Source organism: Hypomesus nipponensis, chromosome 2 (genome assembly GCF_054491055.1).
Source record: "Hypomesus nipponensis isolate SF chromosome 2, ASM5449105v1, whole genome shotgun sequence".
In the NCBI taxonomy this organism is placed as follows: Eukaryota; Metazoa; Chordata; class Actinopteri; order Osmeriformes; family Osmeridae; genus Hypomesus; species Hypomesus nipponensis.
In genome coordinates, this window is record NC_140362.1 from 18,088,534 (window position 1) to 18,103,253 (window position 14,720).

The window sequence follows — 14,720 nt, forward strand, 5'->3', positions numbered from 1 at the left end:
TTCTGGCAATCCTGTTCCAGCCAATCGCTTTCAGCAAGGTGATCCTTCCTTCTTGGCTCATTTTACATCAATCAAACAAGCTGGAGGAAAGCACATACACAATAATTGTATGCACTCTTTCTCATATTCGAATTTCCTTAAAATTATTACATGTCGCAGTTTTAAAAGACTAAAAAGGCTGTAAACATGCAAACAAATGTGTTATATTACTGTGCTAATACAGTCCATTCAACATAACAATGTAAATAACTACAGGGTAAGACAAAAGATCCCGCAAACCAGCCCAACTGCAGCTTGTGCCAGCATAGGCCCTCATTCATGGAGATACACATATGATTAATATGCACACAGCATACTGCTGCGGTATACAGTATGTCACAAGACATACTCATTTAGAGAGATGGATTTAGCATGCAGTTGTGTCATGTCTGAACAGACTTAAACATCATGACAAAGTGTTCACATACACACACAACCCTGACACATTACCACTGGACCTCAGGGGGTTGACTAACACAGGGAAGTTTACCAGAGTCGTCATACAAACATAGGAGAACCTCAACCATTCCGGAATTGCCTCCTTTCTCTACCTCATGGATGGACACCATAAGCCGTTTAAAATAATACAAATGAAACTGAATTAATCAGTTGTTTCTTACAATATTGGTGGACCATCGGATTTTACAAGACGCATTAAAATCAAACTAAACTGGCTATATGCCAGTAGGCCTAAGTGTTTCCTCGAGGCATATCTGTAATTATTATCTTCCCATATAGGCTACTGTATATCCGTGATTAGGACTCTCATCATGCATTCGCCGTGAGACTCACGCATTTCAGCCCTTTCTTACGCTGTCACGCAACACCTTGTATTTCTCACGCTGAGGATTAATATAAACTTATCCCGCTATATACAATGAATGGACGAGGTGCAGGCATACGGCTTTTTTGTATCCTAAAATTGACAGGTATGGTAATAAAAGTTTTAACTTAAAACTTAAAAGCCCTGGTGATTATACTTAGCGTAGACATAGTGTATGAAAAGGCCTGTGAAAGAGTGAGGAAGTAAATATGTAGTTCCTGAAAAAATGTAGGCTTTGAAGGCTTCCCGTGAAATGTGACACCTGACATCATCTGATTCTTCTTGTGTCGAGCGAATCCAGATGTAGCCGAATCCCCCTTAAACTTGGAGCTACCGTCGTACTTCCTCAAATTCCAAGCTATATAAAAAACTCACATAGTGACCTACTTCAGTGCTTAGAAAGAAGTGCTCAGAAGACTTTGCCCAACTCCTCTCCAAAATACAAAGGTAATGGTACATCTCCTTTTCAGTGAACATATTCGTAGGTCCATTGCAAACATCACGAGAACAGCTTTCTTTTTCTCTCCGTTTTTTGTTTGAGTAGAATTTGCCGATTTATTGTTGTAAAGCAGATATGCGATATAGTCTTCTTAGTAGAAAAAAGCGATTGTTTAAAAACCTTTTTGAAACTTTTAGTAATGGTTAATAAACAAGCTATTCTGTAGGAGTCATATGCCTTGAGTCGGCGTAAACTTTAGGCTTATGTAGTTTGTATTTGCGTAGCCACATTTTGTTTCGTTTTAAAAATAGCCTACAAGGGAACTGAAAATGTTATAAAAACTTTACAACCAACTTTTTTTCAGTTGGAAATTCAATCTCGATCTGTTGATTCGAACCTGTTTGATTCGAAACAGCACAGGCATTGAAATTATATAACAGCTCACTACAATTGAGTCCAGGTTTTCATGTTGCCTAATTCATAATTATGAAACCGTGTCCAAAACAAAACTACAGGCCTATTTTCCAAGAATGCTGCTGTGTGGTTGCGTGCTGCTGCTCTTGGGTTCGACCCTGGCCCATCCACTGGATGAGGTATCCCTGGATACTGAATGGGAGAACTGGAAGACCACCCATAACAAGGAGTACAATGGCCTGGTCAGTATCTGCCTCTCCACCCATCTCAGTGTCTAGTTCTGTCTATTTGTCTGCCTGCCCATCTATCCTAACTATTGACCTGCCTCTCCAACACAAAGTTGTGTTGGAGAACTGCTATCGGCCCAGATTCTGAGATAAGTATTAAAATCCACCTAAAATGAACTGCACTTGACTTTGGGAAGGATTTAATTAAGCATTTGTGGTATTATCTATTGTCTTCTCACTTTGAGGGCATTAGGTCACAGGATGAAGCCAGGTGCAGCTGGGTGAAGGCAGGAAGGATGTGTGTGTTTTCTGTGTTGTTTAATCTAAGCTCAGCACATTCTTCAGTGCTCTTCAGAACACAGGAAAGCACTCTCTCATGGCTAAGCCCAGGATTTAATCATTATTCCTAACTCCTCAATCAAATCTTCAATCCTAACCTCTCCGCCATTTAGTTAAGCGTGAGCCATGTCTGCTCATTCACTCTATCACTATGCCAGGCATATACTACTCATATAAGACCAACCGGTAAGTTCTGTTTTTGTGTCCCATGGTAGAATGAGGAAGGGATCCGGAGAGCCATCTGGGAGAAGAATATGCGCATGATTGAGGCCCACAACCAGGAAGCAGCCCTTGGCATGCATTCCTATGAACTGGGAATGAATAACTTGGGAGACATGGTGAGTTGACACTTCCTGTTACAGTGTAAATGTGTCATTTACATTTCTTCGATAAAAAGCTTGTTTGATAATATCCTTATCCCTTCTTTCGCTCCAGACATCTGAAGAGGTGGCTGAGAAGATGATGGGTCTCCAGGTACCTTTGAATCGGGACCGAGGCAACACTTTTGTTCCTGACAACACCGTGGAAAGGCTCCCCAAGTCCATTGACTACCGCAAGAAAGGCATGGTGACCCCTGTCAAAAACCAGGTCAGACTTCTCAGAGTTCCTCTCCAGCATTTCTGCTGCCCAGTTATGGGTTCATTCTGACATAATGAAAATAATACTATGCAATAAATATAGTAACCAGGTTAGTGATTCTCCATGAAATCTCACCATTTTGTTTCAAAATTTGTCTCGACATTTCATTGTTGTTTCATTATTTTACCTGTAGATTCGTAAAGCAATAATGGGTGGATTCTCCCTCTCGCGGAACTGGCCAAGCTAGTTTATATGAAATCAGAAGCGCCATAATAGTTTAAGCGGGCACTGATAAATGAAAACCAAAAGTTGAGTAACAATGAGGAAGCATAGGAGCACTAAACATTCCTTTGGTGTTGTGTTTAGAAAACCACCCCTGTTCCAGTAAAGGTATTGAATCATTGCATTTATAGTAAACTCACAATCAGCCAACACAATTTACTGCAAATTGTTATGGCAATCAGAGGATGTTGCTAATTATGAAAAGTAATGACTCATTCGAACTGGACAGTGAGGCATTGTTTACATAAACAGGAGTAATTTGTCCTGTGGTACATTAAGAACACATTCTAAATACAAGTTAATTTGTTCTTACTGGCAAGAAATGCCAATTAGTCAAACATTTATAGCAACTAATGAACATTAGATCACATTAGATTAGTCGGTTGACAAAGAGTCTGGAAGGGACTGTGTTGAATAGAACATGAATCCACTCTAGTGGAGAGCCTTTGCAGGAGCATGGGCATAGGACAGATGAAAGAAAACATGATTAAAGAATGGGTAAGGCCAGCAGACTCCATTGCAATGTCAAAGGGTGCTCTCTAGTGGACAGATATAAGAACACACCTCTTGTCTGATAAATCGGAATCAGAATGGGTTTTAATCGCCATGAAAGTTTGCACAGACAAGGAATTTACTTAGGCAGGAAGGTGTATACTAGCCTGGTCCTAATCAGACCCTCGTTCATTTCATTTGTACAGAGGATCTGGGATCGCTCCATTTACAAACGTTAACTTCCTTGAAGGCGGGTCCTCTGTTGAATTTTAAAACTATTTGATCTGCCCAGAGCCACTCTGATTTGCCATAACCAATCGCAAGCGTTCGCCTTAGCCAACTCCTTCACCACTACTGTAACGAAGCTAGCTGCCGTAGCTGGAAAATCAAACTTTTACCGAACCCTGTGGGGAGGAGGGCCACAACATCATGGCCACCAACAAAACTCAGCAAGGAATGTTCTTGCTCCGGCTTTAACCTATGGATATTCGGCAGCGTTGCCACAACCGCAGAATAGTTTTGCTCGCATCTTTCACCGCCGCCATTACTGAACTACTCAAACTAGTGCACGACATTAACGTCATCGTTCTCAGCCACTCCCTCTGTTCGCTGATTGGACCTACAAAAAATGTGTTTCTGGAAACCGACTTCAGAGCCGAGCTCCCAGTAGCCTGGTCCTAACCAGACCCTCGTACATTTCATTTGTACAAAGGGTCTGGGATCTCTCCATTGACAAACATTAACTTCCTTGAAGGCGGGTCCTCTGTTGAAGTTAGCACTTATCCTAAGGTGCTTAAGTATATACATTTTAGAATAAAAATAAGCAATATGAAATATAAAATGCCCATAATATACAATATAAAAATACAATCACTGGACTCTTTCTGTCCTCCAGGGTTCATGTGGATCCTGCTGGGCCTTCAGCTCTGCGGGGGCCCTGGAGGGTCAGCTGATGAAGACCACAGGGAAACTGGTGGACCTCAGCCCACAGAACCTGGTGGACTGTGTCACTGAAAACAACGGCTGCGGGGGAGGCTACATGACCAACGCGTTCAACTACGTCAGGGATAACCAAGGCATCGACTCAGAGGCTGCCTACCCATACGTTGGCCAGGTACAGAAGGGGCGGCGAAACATGTGACTGTGCGTGTATCTCAGCTTTTCAAGTAAAGTAAATGCAGAAGAAATATGGGAAAATGCGGTACAGCTGTCTGCTGTCACGCCAGTATCTGTTTCAGCAGATCTTAACCGCTAGATTTACCCGCTAGAGTACATTACTGTTGTCAGATATGGGAAGTGACAACTGTGGCGTGCTCTGCGTCTCGTGATTCAAGTGTGACTCAGACACATGTTGACTTTCGTATATTTTATTTCTCAGGACGAGCCATGTGCTTACAACGTGTCTGGCATGACTGCCTCATGCCGCGGGTACAAGGAGATCCCAGAGGGAGATGAGAGAGCACTGACTGTAGCTGTGGCTAGAGTAGGCCCTGTGTCTGTGGGCATTGATGCCACCCTCTCCACTTTCCAGTTCTACCAGAAAGGTTATATACACATACACAATTTGGGTTGTTTGTTCAGCCTTGAAGTCCTCAAAGTAGAAGAAACCTCTATGGGCGTTACATTGTACTAATAAAGAAGTGAAACATTATGTTTCTGAGTCAAGAAATAAGGATTTGAACATTGCCTTGTCATTGTCCTATTCATTTAGTTGATGCCAGATGAATTTGTATCACATTTATCACGTATCAGTGGTTTTACATCCCTTTTCTTCTTTTTCTCTGTCATACTTAGGTGTGTACTATGACCGCAACTGTAACAAGGATGACATCAATCATGCCGTGCTTGCGGTCGGCTATGGGGTCACCCCCAAGGGCAAGAAATACTGGATTGTCAAGAACAGGTGAGGAGTAGGATAGCATCAAATGGCCACAACTGTTTTTTACAGAACTTTTACAAGCTCAAAGACGATACCATACCACCATGAGGTTGACCTTTAGTGATGTTTAGTCAACTTATGTGAAAGAATGTAGAACAAAATTAAAAGAATTAACGAAGAATGAACTTTCATTCATAACTTATTTTTTAAAGAGCATTAACAGTTTATTCTTTTTCTTTCTTGTTTTCTCTTTGTCTTGATCTGTCTCTTTTAACAGCTGGAGTGAGAGCTGGGGCAACAAAGGGTACATCCTCATGGCACGAAACCGTGGCAATCTCTGTGGCATTGCCAACCTTGCCAGTTACCCTATCATGTGACCCACTGTGTTGCTCAGGGCATGAAGTAATAGAGTTAAACAAAAGTCCTGGAACAACACATTCATCACATTCTACATTGGTGTAGCTTTATGAACCATCGTAAGCCGTTTATAAAGCCTATTAAGGTTCTTGACAGATAATTGAGGGTGAAATCATGTGAAACTTGATAAAAGTTGATATATTGTGTCTTATAAAAGGTTAAGGGTTTTAATACGTCTTGGTCAGAAGTGCCTAACTTGGTTAGTAGTATAATTGTCTAAGGTTACATGACAGTTCTTATGCAAGCACTTTAAAAACACTATCTCATGAATGATTTTGAATTCAGACAGACTTGTTCAACGGTGGTACAACTATGATTGTGATAAGGTATGTGTAGCCTAGCAAACACAGCTCTTAACATAGGTTGTGTTCAGTGTATCAGATACCATTGCTGTGCAATGGGAATTTTGTATCACATTCATGTTAGTGTAGCGGGATTGTGTGGGTAATTGTTAGCATCTTGATGGTGTTGATATTTTTATTTTTTTCTGCATTTTTTCACCAAATTCTGATTATTGAATATAAATGTTATCAAAAATGACAATAAAAAGTTCATTTTAAAGGGTGCATTTTATTGAACTTGTGCAATGTAAAACGCAAACACATTCATCCATTCGTTCATAAGAAGCATGAGGGGAAGCAGAAGAGGCTTATAATAATGAGAGTCTGTTATTTAATGTCTTCTTTTTGAAGACATGTAGATAATACATTTAATTAAACATGTTATGTACTCAACTTACCCTAACCCTTTCATATACTCAACAAAGTCAAGCAAAACAGTTATCAGAAATTATCTGCACCCTTACTCTACTCAATGGGTAATATGATATTTTTTGAAGTCAGCGTTCTGTAAGCTAATTTAAATAAACTGATGTCGTTATGAGGAAGAAATACACCATGTGACATTCACGTTAAGTATTCAGCAGGAAAAGGAGATCAAAAGCAGACCTACAATCTCTCAAGACAAGTACTTCAACTGGTAGAAAAGGTGAGCCAAAATAGGTTTCTGGGATATAAATGTACGTTTGTATTATAACTGGCAACTTTTAATGTACTAACACGTTAAAAACAACTGTAACTATAGGGAAGTAGTTTTACTTTCACTTTTTACAGCTACAATGCAATGTTTCCTTCACTTGAATTGGTCTGAATAAAGACTCATCTAAATAAGAGTTGGCTATGTGTGTTGTCGGACAAACATACTTATCTAAAACATGTATTTCAGCATTTGCCTGCCCTCTATTTACAATTATAATAAGACGCTAAATTGCACCGATATTGGAGGGATAGGCTTTGTGTAAATGTTTTCAGGTCTACCTTAAAACAGGTAAGCAGTTGAAGGGTAAACTACGCTTACTTACAGTAGGCTATATTGCTAAATTCATAAACTAATTTCGATCAACCCCGTTATAGGTTAAAAAAGCACTATTTAATTAGCCCTTGCTTGTAAATGAAACTGCAGTTTCTTGGAAACAACATCTTCTTTTGCAATATAATCGTTCTGCTATCTCTTTGACATCCCTTTGATTACCATTAAATACATTGAAAAAGATACTGTTTGAACTGAGAATAATAATGTGGTAAAAATGTACCATGCATTTCAGTTGCGTTTCATGCATTTCGTGCATTCAATTTGATCCGATACACCATGTCTACTGAGTGATGAGCTGTCTCATCTGTTAGCTTACTGTAAAGTAGGGTATCTCTCTCTTTCTCTCATTCTCTCTTTCTCTCTTTCTCTTTTTTTCTTTCTCATTCTCAACTCACAATTTGTATTTATTTAAATTGACCAACTACACTAACTTCAGACACACTTACACACCCCCACGCTGCTTTCTTAATTAAAGCCGCTCAAACCCATTACCTTGCATAAGAGTGAAGCATATAGCTCAACAGAATTTCAGAAGTTAGAGCTAGGGATTGCTTAATCATTGCTAGTGCTGCAGTTTGCTCCAGCGAGGTTGCTACAACACCATAAGCACTAAACCACTTCCTCTCTGTGGACATTGTTTAAATGTCAATTCATAATTTCCAGTCCAAAGGTAGGTTTAGGAACCACATTGCACTGTGGATTGGAAGTTTTATAATCATGATATCAATGATACTCAAATGAACTTTTTTGCCTCAGATGTATACAGACACAATGTTGGGGAGCCTTCTTCTAGTTGTGATGTGTGGGGTGGCAGCGGCCTTGGATGCCAAACTGGATTTACACTGGCAGATGTGGAAGAAGCAACATGGAAAGAACTACAAGACTGAGGTTGGTATTAAGGACGCGCCAGAAATTATACAAATAATTTCTATTCGTTTTTCAAATTTTTGGGCCCCCTGTCAGTAGGTACCCCTGGTTGGTAAGACTTTTGAGGATGTATATGGTGCCGGTTTGTTTGGTATCAAAATGTGCTTACGTAGTAGGCTTATGTAGTTCATGTTCTTGCTAAAAACCACAGTGACATCCACACAGCCAACAGCTTTTGGACACAGACAGATCCATCCATGTGTCCTTGAGGTATTGTCAAATAACATGTTACTGTAATATCATGTGTGGGTATATGTTTTTAACACTTGTGTGTGACCTATGTGGACAGGTTGAAGAGTTAGGCAGAAGGGAGGTCTGGGAGAGAAATCTTCAGCTGATCAGCCTACACAACCTGGAGGCATCTATGGGAATGCACACCTATGACCTCGGCATGAACCATATGGGAGACATGGTGAGCAAATGCTGACCATGCCGAAGGCTGGGTTAAGACCCCGTTATCTGATTGGCTGTTATCATTATAGTTGTGTCTTAGTGTGCCCCTTGCTTATTCATAAAGTGTTGGTTGTGGGTGTAATACATTGGAATACACACTCATTATTCATATTGAATTTGACTTGGTTACATTTATGGAAAATGTATATTGAATCGAAAACTTGAAAACCTGTTATGTTACAATGCAATCAGGTGTTAAAAGTCAGGTGAGTGTCTTGCGAAATGTATTCTTGCCCCATTGTCACATTGCTTGTTGTCATTTAATATGTTTTCCTCAGGCCTTTTGCAAAACTGGTTCCAGTAAGCTGAATGATGAAGAGTTAATGGATCAAACTTTTTTAACCATACAGAGTGCTGACAGAATGCAACACTCTTTACTAACACCAACATTGACCTTTTTATAGGGAAGAGAAATGTCGGAATCAGGGGAAGTTTTGGGCCATTTCAACTGGGAGGGGGGCTAAGCTGGGGCAACTGTTAGAGGGGCCAGTTACATTAAACATTTTTGTTGTCTTACAGTTTTCTTCACTGCATTGCTGACATTACAAGTACCAGCAAAATACCATGTTTATAGCTATTCAGACTCTACACTGCATGGCACTGCCCTCCCCCTGTATTCTCAACACACCCCGTTGTAAATATACACTCTTTTTACCCTGATTATTTCTTTGTCCTGTCATGTGTCCTTAGACTGAAGAGGAGATTATTCAGTCTTTCGCCTCTTTGCAAGTCCCTGCCGACCTCAAGAGGGAGCCATCTGCATTTGTCGCCTCATCAGGCACCGCTGTGCCTGACACAATAGACTGGAGACAGAAAGGCTATGTCACACCAGTCAAAAACCAGGTACGAATGCACTGTCATCAATTCAGGCTTATTTTCGCATGTGGTTTAATGGTGGGACCTAAATTACTTTGTTCTTTCTGAAATATCTGGAAAAAGTTGGCATATCTTGTCAGATATCAGTTCCTTTTTTTAAGGGACCTTTTCCATGTCATGTGTTTTTGACTTGGTTCCTTATGATTGAGGAAGTAATTACTTGAAATGGCGTTGAGCAAGTTTGGTACTGCATATTTACTGTTTGCTCTGTTCAAAAGGGCAAGTCCTGACACTCCTTCTTTTCTGGGTTTAATCATATGTTGTTGACTGACTTATATTAACTTGTACTTACTTGCAAAATGTAATTACATAACCATTACTTTTTTTAACACGCTGCAAAGAAGTCTTATGTTTAAGTGTACATTACAACCCCCGGTATGAACTATATTTTCATTTGGGATTTATATTTATTTTTATATATAAATAAACAAAAACATTTCCTCTGCACTGAAGGGTTCGTGTGGATCCTGCTGGGCCTTCAGCTCTGCGGGGGCCCTGGAGGGTCAGCTGATGAAGACCACAGGGAAACTGGTGGACCTCAGCCCACAGAACCTGGTGGACTGCTCCTCCAAATATGGCAACAAGGGCTGCAATGGAGGCTTCATGAGCCAGGCTTTCCAGTACGTCATCGACAACAAAGGCATTGACTCAGACACGTCTTACCCATACCAAGGAGTTGTGAGTGTTGATGATTCTATTCACGCTAGAGATGGAAGTGACTTACCAAAAATTACACAAGTGCAACAAGAAAAAGCTCATTGCTCTGTCTGATTCTTGTTGGCGGTTTCATGTCATTGTGGTTTGGTAACTAACAATGTTGAGTTTTTGCCACACCTTTTAGCAAGGAACTTGCCACTACAACCCCTCCTACCGCTCTGCCAACTGCACCAGATACAGTTTCTTGCCAGAGGGAGATGAAACAACCTTAAAGCAGGCTGTGGCTACGATCGGACCCATCTCTGTCGCCATTGATGCTACTCGGCCCAGTTTTATCCTCTGGCGCAGTGGTATGGTTCACTTCCTGTACTGTCATCGAATTAGAGCTATTACAGTATTCCCATTGTATGTCATTTAAATGTGATTCAACATGAGACCTTGCTCATACTGTCAACTCTTTTATCTGTTCAGGAGTTTACAATGACCTAACCTGCACACAGAAGATTAACCATGCTGTCCTTGTTGTGGGATATGGCACACTAGATGGACAGGACTACTGGCTTGTGAAGAACAGGTATGGACATTTTACCTAGTTAATTTAATTAATTAATGTATCTGATTAATCAGGGATAAACCGTGGGTATTTTTCTATAAAACATAAGACAGAAAATAAAATGTTATTGTGTAGCTACTGTATTTCCTTTTTCAATCATCCAATCTGATTTCTAGCTGTTTACAAAGCGTTAAAGGGAAGTGAAAGAAAAAGATTTTCAAAGTCTGAACTTTTTAAAGTTGTATGTTGAGGTTTATGGCCAAGCGAAGTTGTTAGGAACTTACAAATGTCTCCATCTGCCTATTGTAGCTGGGGAACAGGATTTGGAGAAAACGGGTACATCCGGATGTCTCGTAACAGAAACAACCAGTGTGGCATTGCTCTGTACGGCTGCTACCCCATCATGTAACTCCTGACATCAGAAATGCATCAAGTTGCATTACTGGGAAACCTGAACTGGATGTGTCAATTTAAGTTATCTTTTGGTAATTTTTCATGTATCCAGTAGCCTTTGTTATCTTGTTTTCACTATCTGCACTTCTTTGGACAGGTCAAAGTACATTCATGTACAGGTCATTCATGTAGTGGTTGGATGACCAGTAATACTAAGGATTTACACAACTACTTAAGCGGTGCAAACAATCAAACTTTTGTACTTGATTTTGATAATTTAGTTACATGCATTTGAAAATCATAAAATAAAATGATCTGTGCTGCCCTGATAAAAATCATGCAATTTTCGTTTGTATGCGTGTAGAGATTGCTGTACTCTACTTTAAAATACTCCAGATATGTCACAGTAAACAAGAACGTTTTAAATCAACCCCCATTATATTACTGCAAGGTGCCAATTATTTTCCTATATTTACATGTTGCCTACCAGCTGTCAAAGAAGTTTGAGAACGTGAAATAAAAACTTGGAGCTGAAACAAGTTATTTTAGACATATATATATATATATATATATATATATATATATATATAATATATTATATTATATATCAGGGAGCAGCCTGATCAGTTCTGTTGAAACCAAATCTCTGTAGTCGTCCAAAAACCTAATAGAGAAGTTTTTCTGGTCAAGGAGATAGGGTTGAAAAGGGTTAGTTCTGCTCCCTGAACCACAGTCTATCTTACAGCACATCCATACTCCATACTCTGTGTTTCCATTTATCTTAGTAAATAAAGCCAGCAGACTCCTTTACACCATTGGGTTACAAATGAGTCATTTTTATTTTTTAGTGCAACATCACAACAAACAATTTCACATGAGGTATTCAAAGGGATTCTCTTTAGTTATTGATACAAAATGTCCCACCATGATTGACGTTTAAAGTGTTGTGTTTTTTTAAAGCCTTTGGTTGGTTAGCCACATTCATTAGTAAGTCTAACACATGAACAAGAATGGCACTATAGTTTGGTGGGCGAGTCAAAGTTGAGGAAACTCAGACTAAGTCAACTATAATATTCCCCTCAACTTGTCCTCATTAAAGCTTTTGTATTGATTCATTTATTCCTACTTACAACAGTGGGATCAAACAGTATTTCAACTACACTAAACATCTTGGAGAAGGGGAGAATGGTTTACAAATGTGGAAAAATAGCTTTTGTCTCCTTTTTTGTATCCGAATGAGCATTTCAGTTTAGTACTTTGGGATTTTGTGAACTGTTACAGTTAACCACATGATTTTAGATGGAAAACATGGAATAGGCAACATTGATTACAGCAAGATCCTCCTTGCTTGGATTGTCACCTCCTTTTTTTGGTCTTGAAAATGATTTTATTATATACAGAACATGTATAAATATGACATTCTAGCATACTGGACTAAGCTTTGGCTGGACAGGGTTTGGTTTGTACCCTATAACAGATTGATTCCAGCACACTTGGTTTGGAAAAGGCATGACGAGACAGATGGGCAGATAGATAAATAGAGCGACAGACAGACACCCTGACAGGATGGGATCTTTGGTTAAGGAACAGCTTGGCCACACAACATCTCACACAGTTGAGGTAGATGGGTAAGTCTTCATGTACACGGGGGTATGAGTTGGGGGAGGGGGGGGGGTGAAGGGAGTATTAGGGTTACTATGTCAAAAGACTTTCCTCTGAACAAATCACCTTGTGTCAGTTTTTAAGTTCCACTTAACGAACCTGGAGTTACATAAATACTGGGCTGCACTAGTGCCAGTAATAATTAATGCCAATGGTAATTAAATGGATATAAATACAAGATGGATTTCTTATTAGTTTTTGTTTTGTTTTAAACATCTTTTGTAAGTATTAACTCCCATAAAATAAGCCACAAAAAATACACAGCGAGGGTGATGTTTCCTTACAAACCACTAAGGGGTGCCACAGTCTAATTTGTGGCTGAAATCTGCAACAGTAAAGTCTACTCTCTCTCCTTGTGGAAAAGGCAGATCTCCTTCAGTTGACACACAGCAGAAGGTTACAGACAAAGCCTTTGGCCTGTCCCAATTTTGTGCCAGACTCATTCAGACATACAAGAAAACGAATGAAAGGTGTCTCCTTCTTTTAAAACAACAGTGACAAGGTGGAAAACCTGGTTAGCTATTTTCTTTCTTTCTGCACCAAACCTCCCGCCTCTACTCCTTTGCTCAAAGCATGCTTACAGTTGTTGCTCATTAAACTTTAATTCAACACCCCCCCCCCCCCCCCCCGCCGTATTCCCTGAACATCGCCTCACGTTCTAGATGATTCAGCCACCCCTCTGATCTCCCTGCCCCCTTTGAATGCCCCCTAAAGCCCACAGGTCTGGCCGAGAGCAGACCTCTAGACCCAATACCTAGAGAGGAGACGGATGGTGTAAAAAAAGCCCCCCTTTGATGTCTGTGAAAAAGTCGATGGCCTCTTTCATGACCGCCTGTCTTTCAAGTGCACGCTGTGAAGGGAGACCCAGCAACATGCCCCTCCAAAGTTTACAAGACAGGCTGGGTGAAAATTGCCGAGTTAGCCCCGCCGCATCAGTGAGAACCTTGGAGAACTCTGGCAGGTTGTGGAACTAAGAACTGGCAGAAGGGGATGAGTCTGGAGGATAGCCACAGCACACAGAGGGGGACATGGACGCTTGTGTCTGCACTGCAGCCAGGGGAATCACTACTTCCATGCAATCCCCCGGCAGCTGCTCAATACACGTTTGCATGTGGTCTCAGAAGATTCGCACTTGAGAGCCTTCAGACTAAGTGCAGCACTGCACACTTTGCTGAACAGTGTTTAAACACAACTTTACAAGCAACCTGTGAGGCCTATGGGATGTCACATTATTATTATTATTATTACCACAACATTCAAACAAGCTTGGCCTTAGCAAAAGAGTTTATCGCAGAGACATTTGACAAGGTTAAAGGAATCCCCATAAATCTACAAAAACAAAGGCCAGGCCTTTAAGATAGAGAGAGATACGTAACATCACTGAGACTACAGGGGAGGGAAGTAGTTAGGCCGTACATTCAGGGAGGACAATCTTAATCTTTGGTATTACGATGGGATCCTATTTCTAAAAGTGCCCATCTGAAAAAAATCTTCAGTTTCACACAGACATACAAAGCATTGTTAAATAAATACTTACAGTATATAGATAGCATAAATAAATAACTAAATAAATAGAGAGGAAAAAAACAATAAATACTTAAATGCAGTAATAAATACATTGATCAGTTCGGCAATTGCATTTTAAACATATCGCTCCAACTAAACTGACTATATGGAGACATGTTAAAACCATCTCTTTGTGGAAAATAATTACCTTGTACATAGCAGGACTGGAACAACAACCCGCACTTCCAAAATGTTTCTATAAATAGAGTGATGTGCTTGAAATCTGTACAAAAGGGCTGAAAGAATCACATTCCTCCATTTTCTAGACTTCTGTAAAAAAAGATTTGCAATGGAGCAAAGGTGTGTTTAGTTGAGTGTTTTGAAACATGAGT

At 40.1% G+C, this 14,720-nt stretch overlaps 2 protein-coding genes across 2 annotated transcripts; both read left to right on the top strand.

Moving 5' to 3' along the window:
* Nucleotides 1-1,141: 1,141 nt before the first annotated feature.
* On the top strand, nucleotides 1,142-6,491 carry ctsk (cathepsin K). Its single transcript, XM_084709367.1, has 8 exons — nucleotides 1,142-1,309; nucleotides 1,817-1,957; nucleotides 2,497-2,619; nucleotides 2,717-2,869; nucleotides 4,530-4,748; nucleotides 5,013-5,178; nucleotides 5,429-5,537; nucleotides 5,791-6,491. The coding sequence occupies exons 2-8, from the start codon at nucleotides 1,832-1,834 to the stop codon at nucleotides 5,888-5,890; spliced, it is 996 nt and encodes a 331-aa protein (XP_084565493.1). The 5' UTR covers nucleotides 1,142-1,309; nucleotides 1,817-1,831; the 3' UTR covers nucleotides 5,891-6,491.
* Nucleotides 6,492-6,790: 299 nt separating this feature from the next.
* Nucleotides 6,791-11,975, top strand: ctss2.1 (cathepsin S, ortholog2, tandem duplicate 1). Its single transcript, XM_084709360.1, has 8 exons — nucleotides 6,791-6,917; nucleotides 8,058-8,189; nucleotides 8,518-8,640; nucleotides 9,372-9,524; nucleotides 10,011-10,235; nucleotides 10,399-10,564; nucleotides 10,686-10,788; nucleotides 11,077-11,975. Exons 2-8 carry the CDS (start codon nucleotides 8,058-8,060, stop codon nucleotides 11,174-11,176), a joined length of 1,002 nt encoding a protein of 333 aa, XP_084565486.1. The 5' UTR covers nucleotides 6,791-6,917; the 3' UTR covers nucleotides 11,177-11,975.
* Nucleotides 11,976-14,720: the final 2,745 nt, after the last annotated feature.

Bases quoted from the DNA above. Each gene is read 5' to 3' on its own strand.
- ctss2.1 (XM_084709360.1), top strand. From the start codon at position 8,058: ATGTATACAGACACAATGTTGGGGAGCCTTCTTCTAGTTGTGATGTGT. The intron at 8,641-9,371 runs GTGAGCAAATGC...ATGTGTCCTTAG, and splicing joins TGAACCATATGGGAGACATG to ACTGAAGAGGAGATTATTCA. The intron at 10,236-10,398 runs GTGAGTGTTGAT...CACACCTTTTAG, and splicing joins CTTACCCATACCAAGGAGTT to CAAGGAACTTGCCACTACAA.
- ctsk (XM_084709367.1), top strand. From the start codon at position 1,832: ATGCTGCTGTGTGGTTGCGTGCTGCTGCTCTTGGGTTCGACCCTGGCC. The intron at 4,749-5,012 runs GTACAGAAGGGG...TTTATTTCTCAG, and splicing joins CCTACCCATACGTTGGCCAG to GACGAGCCATGTGCTTACAA. The intron at 5,179-5,428 runs GTTATATACACA...TGTCATACTTAG, and splicing joins TTTCCAGTTCTACCAGAAAG to GTGTGTACTATGACCGCAAC.